At 45.6% G+C, this 15,184-nt stretch overlaps 2 protein-coding genes and 1 pseudogene across 2 annotated transcripts; all 3 read left to right on the top strand.

Annotated features, from left to right (window-relative positions):
• The first annotated feature begins 5,477 nt into the window (after positions 1–5,477).
• On the top strand, positions 5,478–6,266 carry LOC125511039 (chlorophyll a-b binding protein, chloroplastic-like; annotated as a pseudogene).
• A 3,020-nt stretch (positions 6,267–9,286) lies between these two features.
• LOC125511037 (chlorophyll a-b binding protein, chloroplastic) lies at positions 9,287–10,333 on the top strand. Its single transcript, XM_048676320.2, has one exon. The coding sequence runs from the start codon at positions 9,415–9,417 to the stop codon at positions 10,213–10,215; it is 801 nt and encodes a 266-aa protein (XP_048532277.2). The 5' UTR covers positions 9,287–9,414; the 3' UTR covers positions 10,216–10,333.
• A 1,671-nt stretch (positions 10,334–12,004) lies between these two features.
• On the top strand, positions 12,005–13,016 carry LOC125511038 (chlorophyll a-b binding protein, chloroplastic). Its single transcript, XM_048676321.2, has one exon. It carries the CDS (start codon positions 12,088–12,090, stop codon positions 12,886–12,888), a length of 801 nt encoding a protein of 266 aa, XP_048532278.2. The 5' UTR covers positions 12,005–12,087; the 3' UTR covers positions 12,889–13,016.
• The last annotated feature ends 2,168 nt before the right edge of the window (positions 13,017–15,184 follow it).

The raw sequence follows: 15,184 nt of genomic DNA, 5'->3' as shown, positions 1-15,184 counted from the left end.
TGGCAGAGCGCTTTCCCGGAGACAAGGCGGCGGCGAACGGTTTCGGCCGCCGTTCGCTCCGCGAACAGGAGTCCTGGCTCCTGTTCCAGGCGAACATCCCGGCACCGCCGGACATGCGCGCCGGGCCGACGGGGTGGCGGCTCAGCGACGGGGGAGTGCCCGTTCCCCTGTTACCCGACGCCGTCGCGAAGCCCACGTACTTCGCCGAGGAGGTCGAGGTCGCGCGCGCCTCCCTGACCGACGACGAGCGCTCCCTCCCCCAGTACATCGCCGGCAATCACGCGGCTTGGGCGGCGTACTTCCAGCGCCGCCAGCAGCAGCGCCTGGCCTCCACCAACGACGCGCCGGTGGTCGGCGGCGTGAAGAACAGTGTGGGGCGTCCCGGGCCGCACGCTGGAGGGCGTGATGACGCACCTCGACGGCGGCAACAACCCGCCGTTGACCTATCCTGCGACGGGGGCCGCTCCGTCGCAACACCGACGCGCATGGGCGCCAAGGAGGTTCGCCTCCTCCTCGTCTTCCTCCTCTCGCTCATCTTCCCACTCCTCCGGTTCTCCGGCGCTTCTCGGCGTCAAGGCCGAGCCCGCGGCGGAGACGCCAATCGGTCGGCGCACTCGCAGCGTCGGCATCGTCATCAACGAGGGCGGCCGGCGCGCCCCCTCCTCGTCGGCTCCTCCGCGCTTCGTCAAGTCGAAGATGGAGCCGGGGCTGGCGCCGGTGAAGACGGAGCCGGGGCTGGCGCCGGTGGAGGCGGAGTTCGACGACGACGACATGGCCCTAGAATGGGCGCGCCAGGACTCCATTGCGATGGAGAAGGCGCGCCGGGAGAAGGAGAAGGAACGCCAGCGCGCCGCCCTGCGCCGCTTCAAGGAGCGCCGACGCGGCCGCGTTGAAGACGGGGTCGTCGTCTTATGCGACAGCGACGACGACGACGACGCGCCGTCGCCAGTCCGCCATGGTGACGCCGGGCAGGGGTCCAGCAGGGGCGCCCGCGTCAAGGAGGAGAAGGCCGACGACGACGATGGCGGCGACGGCGGCGACGACTTCAGCCCTTTTCTTTTTTAGATTAGGTTAATGTAATAAAAATGCGCGAATTTCACCAAAATTTGCTATGTTTGGCCGAAATTTAACTAATTTTTATCATAACTTCGCCGAACGGTACTTTTTTCTTAAATACGCGTCTGGAGACGGCCCTGGTAGCCGACGGCTGGGGACCGACTCGGCCCCAGGGCCATTTTTTGCGTTGGCTCACCCCCAGACAGCGTTTTTAGACGCTCCTTAAGAGGCCAACCGCTGAAGATGCCCTTATATAGAGGCAGTGCTGGTTGTGCCCTGGCGGCCATGATGGCTGTGCGAGAGGGAGAAGACGACAGAGACCGGCGAGGGAGGCGTTTGAAGAGTGGTCAAAAGGCTGGACCGTGTGAGAATTCCGATGCATGCATGCTTCACAGGTTGTAGTACTATGGCACTGCGAGTAGTACTATACAGTGCTCCTTTCATCGTCCCTCCTCTGTGGCCGGGTAGTCATGTCGACGTGTGTGAGAGGGAGAGGGGGAGCTGCCGTGCCACAGCATACAAAAAATACTGATCATGCATGCACGGGATCTCTGCTCTGCTCATCCAATGCAGTAGTGTGGCCAACTCCACCGCGTGACCTATTTCTATTCCAAATCGTTCGTTTGTATTTGTTTGAGATAAAACGGACAAATCAAACGACCCAACGCATAGGAACATACGGACGTATATTCGTAGTAGCTGCTGCGTTTTATCCACAGGTCAAGAGCAGAGAGCGGTCAAAAGGCTGGGTTGAGCTCGGTCTCAGTCCCCTTTGCATCACCCATTTTCCCAAAACAACATCGGTGTACGTACGCTGTCATACTACATCATGCATCGCAGTTTTCACGAGAGAGATGAGACGAAGATGCACGGGATAATCCGGCAGACGCACTGCAGCTTACAATATATGACATGCAACTTACACAAAGCATATCGTTAAATTCGTGTGTGAAAGAAGCTTTCAATGATATAATTGCTAGATCAAAGTTAGGTCACTGCAGCAGGAGCGTCCCTTTCCATCTTTTCATCTATATAGGGTCTAATGTGTTCATACTTTAATCAAATTTATAGGTCTAAATTCCAAACACAAGGCTTGACATGAGCGTCCCTTTCCAACCCTCTATCACCCTCACTGCAGCAGGAGCCCAAATCCCACCTTCTGCCCCAACCCTTATGTCTACTTTTTGGCGCCGCTGACCACCTCATCGGGCACCGCCTCCTTTGAGGTGGAGAGCACATGGCGTCCATGGAGGATCAATTCAGATCCTCGATCGTTGGCGTGAACGCCCCATGTTCTTTTTGGCTGGCATTCATGGCCATATCTCGCGCTCGACAGACGAATCTTGCTCGCCATGATCAGCCCTGCAACAGGATTCGCCTCCGTCCTCATCCACACCGTGGTTACTGTTGGCCTCTAGTCGCCTGCCACTACCGTCTCCCTCTTCGTCCGCGGCTTGATGTCTACTATACAACTTTATTCTTGTATATTTTGTTGGGCCCTAAAGCGTAGTGTTTTAGACGCCAACATCAAATTTTTCTGAAGTGATGACGTAAGATTTTATCAATCCGCGGGAGGTGTAGGATGAAGGTGATCTCAAACAACCTTCCAATCAAATACAAGCGATCTCTTATGTCCCCAACACATCCAATAAAGTTGTCAGTTGTATAGGTGCACTAGTTCGGGGGAGAGATGATGATAGATGCGCATTATGGATGATAGCAATAGGGTTTTGTAATACAAATAGTAAAGTAGCAAGTAACAAAAGTGAGTAAAAACAACCTTTCAATGCTTGGAAACAAGGCCTAGTGGAGTGGGGCGTTTTCGTGACCGGCCACCATGGAGCCCAATTTTTTTGAAAATTTCAAAATTCAACTGGTTTAAAAAATCTAAAAATATATATGCAACTATACAAGGATGAAATGTATATGTGTGTGAATATTGAGGATGAAATACCTTGAAATGCGACCCGTGCAAAAAAAAACAAATCATGGACTATGAAGATGAATAGCATCATGTGCTGAAAAGCCCAATATTTGTTTTCTCACAACCCTTGTTTTAACATATTTGTCTTGAAAATTTACACACTGTAAATTATACCTCCATGTATATCTATATATTTTCAGAATTTTTTGAAATGTAAAAAAAGAATTTTGAAAATTGCAAATGAAGGCATCCATGGAACTCGGCCTCCCAAAGCAATTTTTAGGCCTAGCGTTCATACTTTCATTATTGCCAACTCTCCACATCATTAACATATTTAAACCACATGATTTACCCTAAAAAGTGCAGCAAAGCATCAGTCAAAAATTTATACTTTTTTATAAAAAAACCGGTGAAATCGCATAGGTGTGCTTAACAACAAACCACCTCAAAGTAGGCTTGCTCGTCAGTAGAGAGCTCAAAGTTCTTAGATTTGATATCCATAAATCATATTCCTCAATGAAATATTTCTTAAGCTTCCTAAGATTGGCTTCTATGTTAAATCCCCAACCTTCAGTAACTCTTCTAAGCTTCCTAATCTTATTCTGCAAAATATCAATAGCAGTCTGGCCCTTAGTAGGTTCCCTCCAGATCTTAGTGACTAGATCTTTGAAATCTAAGCAACCACCACTTTTCTAGCTTATAACTACTAGACTTAGCAGGTTTGTTCAAGAATGAATCCCACAGAATGGCAGTGTGATCACTACTAGTCCTTGGTAAATCCTGGCAAGAAACGAAGGGATGTTTTTTTATCTAATTCCGTGTTGCAAAAATAAATCCGATCTATGGTAGAAAATAGACATAATGGGATACAGAAATCCCTAACGTCCCAAGAAACAACATTAACGACGTCTTCATCAATTCCCATAAGAATACCAGCTTCAAAACCCTTAGAAGAGAGGTGGTTCCGGGAGAAATTCTTATGACCAACTAATGACTTAAGAAAATAATCAGAAAAGCTCTCTTTCTAGGTCAGTTAAAAACAAGTATGGTAGTATGAGTCTTATTGATAGTATCCACTACAAGGGTTTTCCTACTAGGGACATTGATGTCTCCATCACTCCAAAATAGAGTATTCAATGATAATCCTTGTCCTAGGGTGTTTGCCCTGTCTATTCTTACAGATAAGAAACCACAATTTGTCATTATGTTCATCTACTAGATCTACAAGCACACCATTATTAACTAAAAATTTCATATGATACATGATAATTGCCATAATATATCAAAAACATGCTCGATATCATTCATGTGAAATGATCATATACTTCAACAAAAGAATCTACCTAGATTCTGAAATTAATAATTTGCAAGAATGCCGATTTTCCCATGATAGATTTGAAAACCCTCGTGAAGGTGCAATTGTAGAAACTAGGAAAATATAAAACACACTCTTAATAAATAAACGTGTTTTAAGCTTAATAATTACAAATGTGTGTAAGATCAACGTGGAAAGTGTTGAGTTAACTACTGTATCTCTCCACAAAACGCATGAGTTGTGTCATTCATGTGAAAATGCTTATATTAGATTTTGAAAACATGTTTTTTTAGAAACATAATGTAAACACAGATGCTCACCACACCACACACACTCATCCATATGAACACATCATACACGGAATCACGACGAAAAACTTGAAATAAATTTACAAAATATTTGAGTGGTCATGCCAAGTTTAGGACTTAAACCCAAGTGGGTTGTTTCCAACACAAAGAAACTAACTATGTAAACTATGCTTAGTTCGTGAACATGAATTATTTTGCATAAACAAATAAAATAAATTTCAAGAAGCGATTTAAGAATTTACAAAATTTCCATGAAATGTTCAAATATATAATGAGAGGTTTGGCTTAGGCCCAACAGGGACATTGCAAAAATCAATGTTGATGCAGCCTTTTTTCGTGGATTTGGGTGATGGTGCAATAGGTATGGTCATATCCGACGATCATGTTATGTTTCTTCCGGCTGCTAGCTTGTCTTTGTCGTATGCTCTGGAGTCTGGATCGATGTTGCTAGAATGGACCAACATGCATGAGCATGTCCCCGTTTCTATTTCAGATAATAAGACCAGAGGCATAACGGTATACACAACGATGTCAGTAAAATGTACAGTCAGTCAAATAGAAATTTGCTCAACAAGTGCGGTGATATTCCTTGGCAGCAAGAATGGATATCCAATATTGTCCTTTTGGAGGGAAATACTTGGCATGCTCACGTGCATATATGGGCATGTCATCCAATCACAGTTATCTAAAGAGATTCTCTGCACCAATGACATCCAAGATACAAATTTCTTGCTATACACCTCTCTCTCCTGTCAGCTTACACCAGTTCAATTTCCCCTGCCCGTCCACTACCTTAAGAAGCCCCTTGCCCCGATCCTCTTAAGCCATCTCCACACCCACTCCTCATTCTTGGAGAACACACAGAACCTCCATCGATCAGAATGGCTGCAACCACCATGTCACTCTCTTCCCCAGCCTTTGCCGGCAAGGCAGTGAAGAACCTGCCATCGCGTCACCATGCGCAAGACAGCGGCAAAGGCCAAGCAGGTTGCCTCTGGCAGCCCGTGGTACGGCTCTGACCGTGTGCTCTACCTCGGTCCGCTTTCTGGCGAGCCCCCGAGCTACCTCACCGGTGAGTTCCCTGATGACTACGGCTGGGACACTGCTAGGTTATCGGCTGACCCTGAGACCTTCGCCAAGAACCGTGAGCTGGAGGTGATTCACTGCCCCTGGGCTATGCTTGGCGCGCTTGGTTGTGTCTTCCCCGAGTTGCTCGCCTGCAACGGCGTTAAGTTTGGTGTGGCTGTTTGGTTCAAGGCTGGATCCCAGATCTTCAGCGAGGGCGGTCTCAACTACCTTGGCAACCCAACCTCGTGCACGCACAAAGCATCCTTGCCATCTGGGCGTGTCAGGTCGTGCTCATGGGCGCCGTCGAGGGTTACCGCATTGCTGGCGGACCACTCGGTGAGATCGTCGACCCGCTCTACCCGGGCGGCAGCTTCGACCCGCTTGGCCTTGCCGACGACCCCGAGGCATTCGCCGAGCTCAAGGTTAAGGAGATCAAGAACGGTCGCCTTGCCATGTTCTCCATGTTCGGTTTCTTCGTGCAAGCCATCGTCACTGGCAAGGGTCCACTCGAGAACCTCGCTGACCACCTCTCTGACCTTGTCAACAATAATGCTTGGGCATTCGCCACCAACTTTGTTCCTGGGAAATAAGCTGTCCTAGAGACTATGCTCGTGATGAAGTGTACTATGGTGCGGTCTAATTTGTACTACCATGTTGTAAATTACGAGGATTCTTTGCAAAAGCATTACACGATTTGCTCGCCTTCCATCTAACGCTCCACATTGATATAGACATTTGACGTGATCATTTGAACGAATGCGTTGGTCTCACATTTACTTAAAACATGTCTTCCGTAGACGGTTGAACGTTTTATGTAAATTATTTACTAGAACAATTGACACGCATAACCAAAAGTTCGACACTCCTCTTAAACACCTTATATAATCTAGAGTTCTCTATTTTCTTATACTTAAACATATAACTAGAAACCACTACCAAAACATTTGTTACAATTTTTTTCTTCGCTTTAGAAATCTCTAGAGAGAAACAAGTTCAAGTTTAGAAGAACAAGTACATATATATTTATACTTTCACTGATGCAAGTGTCACAAATCAATCCGTGGAAGCATGTTTTTTATACAAATTTATTTCAAAGATCTTTCAATTAAATTTGACTCGAAGACAAAAAGAAAATGATGTATGTTTTGTGACAAAATGTTTAAATTTAGCATGGCGCAAGCGTATTTTGTTATCAAAAATGTTGTAGCTTCATAACAAGTACTGATATTATTAGCATTTGGCAACATGGCCATGTAGTTAGTTTGGTAACTAATAAAATATACACTAGTTAATAATGTCACACGATGGAGATGTCTATTGTACTATAGGATTGGATTGGATCAAGAGTCTCTCGGGAATTGGCTGGGAAAAGACGCGAGCTGGAATATCACCAAGGGATTTCACCGGATTCTTGCGTAGTAGTGTCTGCCTGTAAAGTGCATTATCAGTGTGTTAGCTCTGGTGCAAAATGAAGAGCCATTGCAGAATCGAACGACCTTCAAGATTGTCCCTAGGTTGTAGTCAGTTCACATAGGTAGTGTGATGTTGATTGACTTATTTCGTTGCAGATGCATGTTAGTATATTAAAATGTTGGAAGCTATTAAATCATCCAATTCATATCGCGTTTGTAACGCCGTTCTACCAGCCCGTAATTGTTATATGAAGATAAAAATCAACTCTCGAATTTATATTACTCCCTAACATTTTTGTTTATCATTCTTTTATAGAGGAAAAAAAAGTCAATCCTCAAAGAAGTGAATATAGCGGGGCTGTTTTCCATGAAAAGAAACAATGTTAAGAGGAGGTTCTAAGCAAAAGGATATCCTAGGTGGAGTTGATCGGATGATAACTTAGATTAAGTTATTTACCCGAAACCACCACACTTAAGGTTAGAGTAGCAACTTGGTACCACATTTGCGCCAGGGCACAAAAAACCACCAACTCCACGCCTAACCAGTAACACAGAACATCGACACTCGAATTTGGTTGCGAAAACAGCCAAAAGGTAGGGCCTGCATGCCGGGCTGACATGGCGTGATTACATGGACAATATGCTGAGTTGGACGAGGGCCCCACCTGTGAATGACTCCACTATTTATTTATTTTTACATTTTCTTTCTATTTCTTCCTCTTTTCCTCCATGGGAATTTCATCGAACAGGTCGTGTGCGCCCTTTACTTCTTCCTGTCTCCGGTCGAACTCCGTTGTGGCTGATTCTTCTCCGTCGCCAAGCATGTGTGCACCGTCGGGTGACACATACACGTGGTGGTCGGCGTTCGACGCCATCCTCGCCGGCGGCGTCATGGGAGTCAAAGTGGCCGCCTTCCTAGGCATCGCGCCAGGAGACCAGGTCGCGTCCTCGAGCTACGTCGTAGACGTGGCCACCTTCCTTGGCGTCGTGCAGGGCGTGGCCGAGCAGCCCCTGCAGCACGGCGTCGCGCACAAGCTCGGGTGGTGCCCATGGACCATGGTGTTCTTCTGCGGACCCGTTCCCGAGCAGCCAGCCGTTGCGCCGTTCTTCCTCAGCTCCGCCGTACGCAGAAGAACCGATATATCTAGACGTATATAAAAACAAATAATACTACTTCCCTCCTATCCATATTTGTCGCTGAACCGATATATTTAGACGTATTTTAGTGCTAAATACATCTGTTTGAGCGATAACTAATATGCATCAGAGGGAGTATAAATTGTGTTAAAAATTTATGCTTTCGAGCCAGGCAAGAAGAAATTACTTTAATCCAAGCCGTTAAAAGCTATACTTAACTATGAGGGGTCACTGAATCAAGGGCTAGATATTTTTTATGAGAATTTACAAATAACACTTTGTCTCTTAGCTCCTTTGTATTGTGCTCGTAGAATGAAACCGAATTTATTGATTTCAAAAGTTAACTTTTCATCACAAATTTAAAACTGATTTCACTGATTTGGGCATATATCAATGGTTAGAGTTAGGCCTCCTTTTGTTTGGAGGAATTTTAGAGCATAGGATTTTTATAGTTTTTTTTCTTTAGAGCCCTCTGGTTCATAGGAATGGATTCATATTCCTACATAGGATTGGTTTCTATCCTTCACATTTCATAGGAAAATAAAAATAAGCCTAGACTTAATGGAAAATTTCTTTTGGTGTCAACCAAATGACATCTCGTTTTTCTATTCCTATTCATAGGGTTTGAGATACATGTCATCTCATTTCTTACAAAATTCCTATTCCTACGGTAATCCTATCCTATGAACCAAAAGAGGCCTTAGGGAATAATACGCACTATATACATCATCTATTTTTGAACAAATTTCGTATAGCATCGAGGCACATGCATGAGCATATCTGCTTTTATACACAGCAGTCAATGAGGAATAGCATCCACTACGTGTTTGCTCAATGGTTGTGGTGGCATGTTCATTCGCTGCAACAAATGGATTTCACATCTTTCCCTTTTGGGGAGGAAGGCATGACATGCTCACGTGCATCAGCGTGTAAGCCAATCACCGTTCTCCAAGGAGATTCCCAGCTTAGCCATAGCCACAGGTATATCTGATCTTTCTGTGGCTCTCGCGGTCTCTCTGCACCAATGCCATCCAAGATACAGATTTCCTTCTCCGCACCTCTCTCTGTTCAATTCCTTCTGTCCTTCCACTGCCTTAAGAGGCCCCCGGCTCCGATCATCTCAAGCCATCTCCACACCCACTCCTCATTCTTGGAGAACAGAATACAGAATACGCAGGACCTCCATCGATCAGAATGGCCGCAACCACCATGTCACTCTCTTCTCCAGCCTTTGCCGGCAAGGCAGTGAAGAACTTGCCATCATCTTCTCTTTTCGGGGATGCCCGCGTCACCATGCGCAAGACAGCGGCAAAGGCCAAGAAGGTTGCCTCTGGCAGCCCGTGGTATGGCTCTGACCGCGTGCTCTACCTCGGCCCACTTTCTGGTGAGCCCCCGAGCTACCTCACTGGTGAGTTCCCTGGCGACTACGGCTGGGACACCGCTGGGCTGTCGGCCGACCCCGAGACCTTTGCCAAGAACCGTGAGCTGGAGGTGATCCACTGCCGCTGGGCCATGCTTGGCGCACTCGGTTGTGTCTTCCCCGAGCTGCTTGCCCGCAACGGTGTGAAGTTCGGCGAGGCTGTTTGGTTCAAGGCCGGTTCCCAGATCTTCAGCGAGGGCGGCCTCGACTACCTCGGCAACCCAAGCCTTGTGCACGCCCAGAGTATCCTTGCCATCTGGGCTTGTCAGGTTGTGCTCATGGGCGCTGTCGAGGGCTACCGCATTGCCGGTGGACCGCTCGGTGAGATTGTTGACCCGCTCTACCCGGGCGGTAGCTTCGACCCACTCGGCCTTGCCGACGACCCTGAGGCATTCGCCGAGCTCAAGGTTAAGGAGATCAAGAATGGTCGCCTTGCCATGTTCTCCATGTTCGGTTTTTTTGTGCAAGCCATCGTCACCGGTAAGGGTCCACTCGAAAACCTCGCTGACCACCTCACCGACCCCGTCAACAACAACGCTTGGGCATTTGCCACCAACTTCGTTCCCGGCAAGTAAGGTGTGTGTGCGCGCACGCTTGCGGTGAAGTGTGTTGTTAGCTGTTTGAGTTGTACTACCATGATGTAAATTACGAGGATTTAATTATCTGAAAAAATTGTGAGGTTTCTGTGCAAAATCTTATGTTTTCCCATTTTCGATCTCACCCATTTGACATGATCATCTGAACGAATACGTTGTGCTCGCATTTGTGTAACACCTGTACCGTGTTGTGCTTTGGGCGACGGCAACTTATGTTTTCCCACTTTCGATCTCACCCATTTGACATGATCATCTGAACGAATACGTTGGGTTCGCATTTGTGTAACACCTCTACCGTGTTGTGCTTTGGGCGACGGCAACTTATGCATCATATACATTGGCAAAATTGCCGGGCTGCATCGAGAAGACAGTGGTACATGATCAAGGCGTTGTTCAGGCCTTCTGTCGAAATACCGGGCAACAAAAATGATCAGTGGTTTCTGGCCTAAAAGCAAGATAGGAATTTGAGTTATGCACGCTTCACAGGAGTGCATCGGTCTGTTTGAGATCTCTCTGGAATTTTATTTTATGGTTTGGAAAGATCCAACACAAGTGTTGATCTAGCAATGTGGAAAAATAGCATAGGGTCTGATGCCAAACCTTCAGAAACAGATAATTTCATCGTTTTTGTAGGATAACACCAATTTTAAAGAGCATGTACTATCTGATAGCTGAATGTATAAACAGTTAAGGGAGCAATAATCTTTGATCTTGGAGGATGAACAAACGGCAGTTATCTGAGCCGAGCCCGGAGGCATTGCCTTTCTGGCTTTCTCTTTCGAATAAGGAAACCAAACCATTCGACATATGATAAATTCATCACCAGACACCTGGACAGTCACTCAACTACTATGGTGCTGGTCTAAGTCGAAATTTGCATGCTTTGTTTCTGAAACTAGGAGCGAGGCAAAAGAAGTCCAGAGAGTTCGACTCTTTTAGAAAAAAAGAGAGATCAATTGTGTGGCCGCGCACATTTTTAGTATGGATAATTATATTTAAGGTTAGAACAATCTAATTTTAAAATCATATTATTAAGAACTTTATGTGTTATGAAAATGTGTTTTCGTGGTATCAAAAAGAAAATTTTCCATTGGTAACATATTATGCACATTATGACTATGGTAATAAAACTAATAGGGAAGAAAGTTTGATACATATGCCTTTTGTATAATTGTTTTGGATAGTTACATATTAATTGCCACTGAAACATATGTATTTAGACGTATTTCAGTGTTATATACATCTGTTTGAGCGACAACTAATATGAAATGGAGGGAGTATCATTTTATCGGTCCATCTTTTCAATAGGTATGATCATGGTATGTTTCTTCCCGCTGCTAGCTTGTATTTGCCGTATGCTCTGCTCGATGCTGCTAGCAGTAGCATGGACGCACATGCATGAGCGTGTCTCCGTTTCTATTTCAGATAAGATCAGAAGTATAATGGGATATCCAATTATGTCAGTAAAATGTACAGTCAGTCAAATAGAAATTTGCTCACCAAATGCGGTGGCCATCCTTGGTTGCAAGAATGGATATCCTATAATGTCCTTTTGGGGGGGAAATACATGGCGTGCTCACGTGTCATCCAATCACTGCTCTCTAAGGAGATTCCCGGCTAGCCATATCCACAAGATCCAAAAGTATATCTGATCTCCTTGTGGCTCTCACTCTGCACCAATGACATCCAAAATACCGATTTCTTGCTCTGCACCTCTCTCCTATCAGCCTACAACGGTCGATTCCCTCTCTCCGTCCTCTGCCTTAAGAAGCCCCCTGCTCCAATCCTCTCAAGCCATCTCCACACTCACTCCTCATTCTTGGAGAACAACACAGAACCTAGTCAATCAGAATGGCCGCAACCACCATGTCACTCTCTTCCCCAGCCTTCGCCGGCAAGGCAGTGAAGAACTTGCCATCATCATCTCTTTTTGGGGAGTCTCGCGTCACCATGCGCAAGACGGCGGCAAAGGCCAAGCAGGTTACCTCTAGTAGCCCGTGGTACGGCTCTGACCGCGTGCTCTATCTGGGCCCGCTTTCTGGTGAGCCCCCGAGCTACCTGACCGGTGAGTTCCCCGGGGACTACGGGTGGGATACCGCTGGTCTGTCGGCTGACCCCGAGACCTTCGCCAAGAACCGGGAACTCGAGGTGATCCACTGCCGTTGGGCCATGCTTGGCGCGCTCGGTTGCGTCTTCCCCGAGCTACTCGCCCGCAACGGCGTTAAGTTTGGTGAGGCTGTTTGGTTCAAGGCCGGATCCCAGATCTTCAGCGAGGGCGGCCTTGACTACCTCGGCAACCCAAGCCTTGTGCACGCGCAAAGTATCCTTGCCATTTGGGCTTGCCAGGTCGTGCTCATGGGCGCCGTCGAGGGCTACCGCGTTGCCGGTGGACCACTCGGTGAGATCGTCGACCCACTCTACCCGGGCGGCAGTTTTGATCCGCTTGGCCTTGCCGACGACCCTGAGGCATTCGCCGAGCTTAAGGTTAAGGAGATCAAGAACGGTCGCCTCGCCATGTTCTCCATGTTCGGCTTCTTCGTGCAAGCCATCGTCACCGGCAAGGGTCCACTCGAGAACCTCGCTGACCACCTTGCCGACCCCGTCAACAACAATGCCTGGGCATTTGCCACCAACTTCGTTCCTGGCAAGTAAGGTGTGTGTGCTCCCGGTGAAGCATGCTGTTGTGTGGTCTGAGTTGTACTACCATGATGTAAATTACGAGGATTCGATTGTCTAAGAACGTTAAGAGGAGATTCTCTGCAAGAGCTTATGTTTTCCCACCTTCAGTCTCACCCATTTGACGTGTGCTCTGGGCAATGTCAACTAATGCATCATGTACAAAGGCAAATTTGCAGGGCTGCATCGAGAAGAGAGTTGTACATGGTTGAGGCCTTGTTCTGGCCTTCGGTCAAAATACTGGGCAACAAAAATGATGAGTGGTTACTGGCCTAAAAGCAAGATAGAAGTTTGAGTTATGCATGCTTCACAGGGAGTGCATCAGTCTGTTTAAGCTCTCTCTGTAATTTTATTTAAATGGTTTGAAAAAATTCAAGGACATGTATTGATCTAGCAATGTGGAAAAATAGCAAGGGGTCTGAAAACCAAACATTTAGAAACAGAGAACTTCATCATTTTTTTAGGACAACACCACATTTCAAAGGGCAGCTTCTGTTAGCTGAACTAGATGACCAGTTGCGCCACATGGCGCAAAGACCCGTTTAAAACCATGTTCGTGTTGAAAATATTTGCATTTTTTTCAGTAACTATATATTTGAGTACATTTGGTAAGAACTTATACCCCTATATATATAAAGGAAATTAAATGAAAATATTTTCTTAAGGTAATAATGCCACAAATTAGATCATCGGTAGGTCAAGATAGTTGAGTCTGCAATTAGGAACTCCGAGTAGCAGTAAACTTGCATTAAAAAGGGGTTTCAGTGGAAAAATATGTTGATCCAACCATGACTTCTACTGGCAAATGCTACTTTATCTAAAATATACAGATTTCAGTGCTCGGAAAGTGCAAACAATTTGTACATTGAGAAATCTATTTTGGCATTCAGTTTATAACATAACAAGGAATGAGAGCTTTGACAAGCTTTTACACTTGGTCAGATTTTGCATGCATGATTTGTCAGATTGTAATGTCATGATTTGTCAATAACTGAATGTTTTCAGTAGGTTGATGTACAAAACCTGAAAAATAAATTCAGTTAAAGCAGAAGTGCAGAGTGTATGTAACAGAAAATTTAGCTATAGAAGAAGTGCAGAGTGTATGTAACAGAAAATTCAGTTATACTAAAACCTGAGTGTTTTCAATATGCTGCTGTACAGTGTATGCATATTTTCAGACTATCACTGAAAATATGCAGTGCATGCATATTTGAAGAGTACTCAAATGTTCTGAAAATAAGATGTGAGATCAATGCATAGATAGACCAATGCCGAGACCAATAAAATTTAGCTAACACTGGACAGAGATGTCTCCTTGCAACAATCTCTACAGAAAATTCTTGTACTCATCTTAGCTCTTAGCTAACATTGGATAGAGATGTCTCCTTGCAACAATCTCTACAGAAAATTCTTGTACTCATCTTAGCTTTTAGCTAACACTGGACACTGGAGTAGTTTCAATTTCTAAAAAATGGGGTGCAGTACAAGAACTAAGAAACCTCTGCACACCATTTTTAAGCTGTTCTAGAGACAAGATGGCACTGCACCATTTACAAGCCATTCCAGTGTCAAAATTCATGGAATATTTTCTTTGATTTTAGTAGTCCAACATCATTCTTTTCCCCAAACTACTTACTTTGTGTGGTGCTCAATCAATCCATCAGCCCTACAAGACACATGCACATCCTCTTTTTTATGGTACATAGATTTCCTTTGTGTGGTTTACCTTCTTGAAACAAAGGTAAACACACACCTCAGGAATCATGATGGCAGGCAAGGCACACACACCTCATATGGCACTTGCTAGTAATGATACCAAGAAACAACAGGGGCACCCTCTAACACAGAAATACTGAGGTAGTGCTTTACCTTTTCGAGAAATCCATAAACTTTAGTTAATTCAGTTAATTTGAAAAGTTCAGTTTGCACTGCAAAATTCAGTTAGCACGTTCAAGTTCAAAATCAGAACATCATGCAACATCACAAAGAACTCTTAACACTGCGGCAGATTCTTTTGAACTAAAAGTTAATAGAATTATTCACAATGTAAGCAACTAATTTTGAAAAATCCATGTTGTACAAACAAAAGCAATTCAATAGGAAGGCGAGGTCCGCGTCTCCGCTTCTTCCTCCAGATCGGCTGGCATCCAGTCCTCCCCTCCTTCTCCGGCCGTAGACGGGCGAGACGGGCACCGCAGAGCACGTGGTGGACGCATCTGGGCCACAACGCGACACGGACGAGGCGCGTCTGGCTGCTGCCACTCCTCTTCCT

This window comes from Triticum urartu, chromosome 5A (genome assembly GCF_056163025.1).
Source record: "Triticum urartu cultivar PI428250 chromosome 5A, HENAU_Tu73, whole genome shotgun sequence".
In the NCBI taxonomy this organism is placed as follows: Eukaryota; Viridiplantae; Streptophyta; class Magnoliopsida; order Poales; family Poaceae; genus Triticum; species Triticum urartu.
The sequence above is the reverse complement of the archived record's forward strand: the minus strand, read 5'-3'. Positions and strand labels throughout refer to the sequence as shown.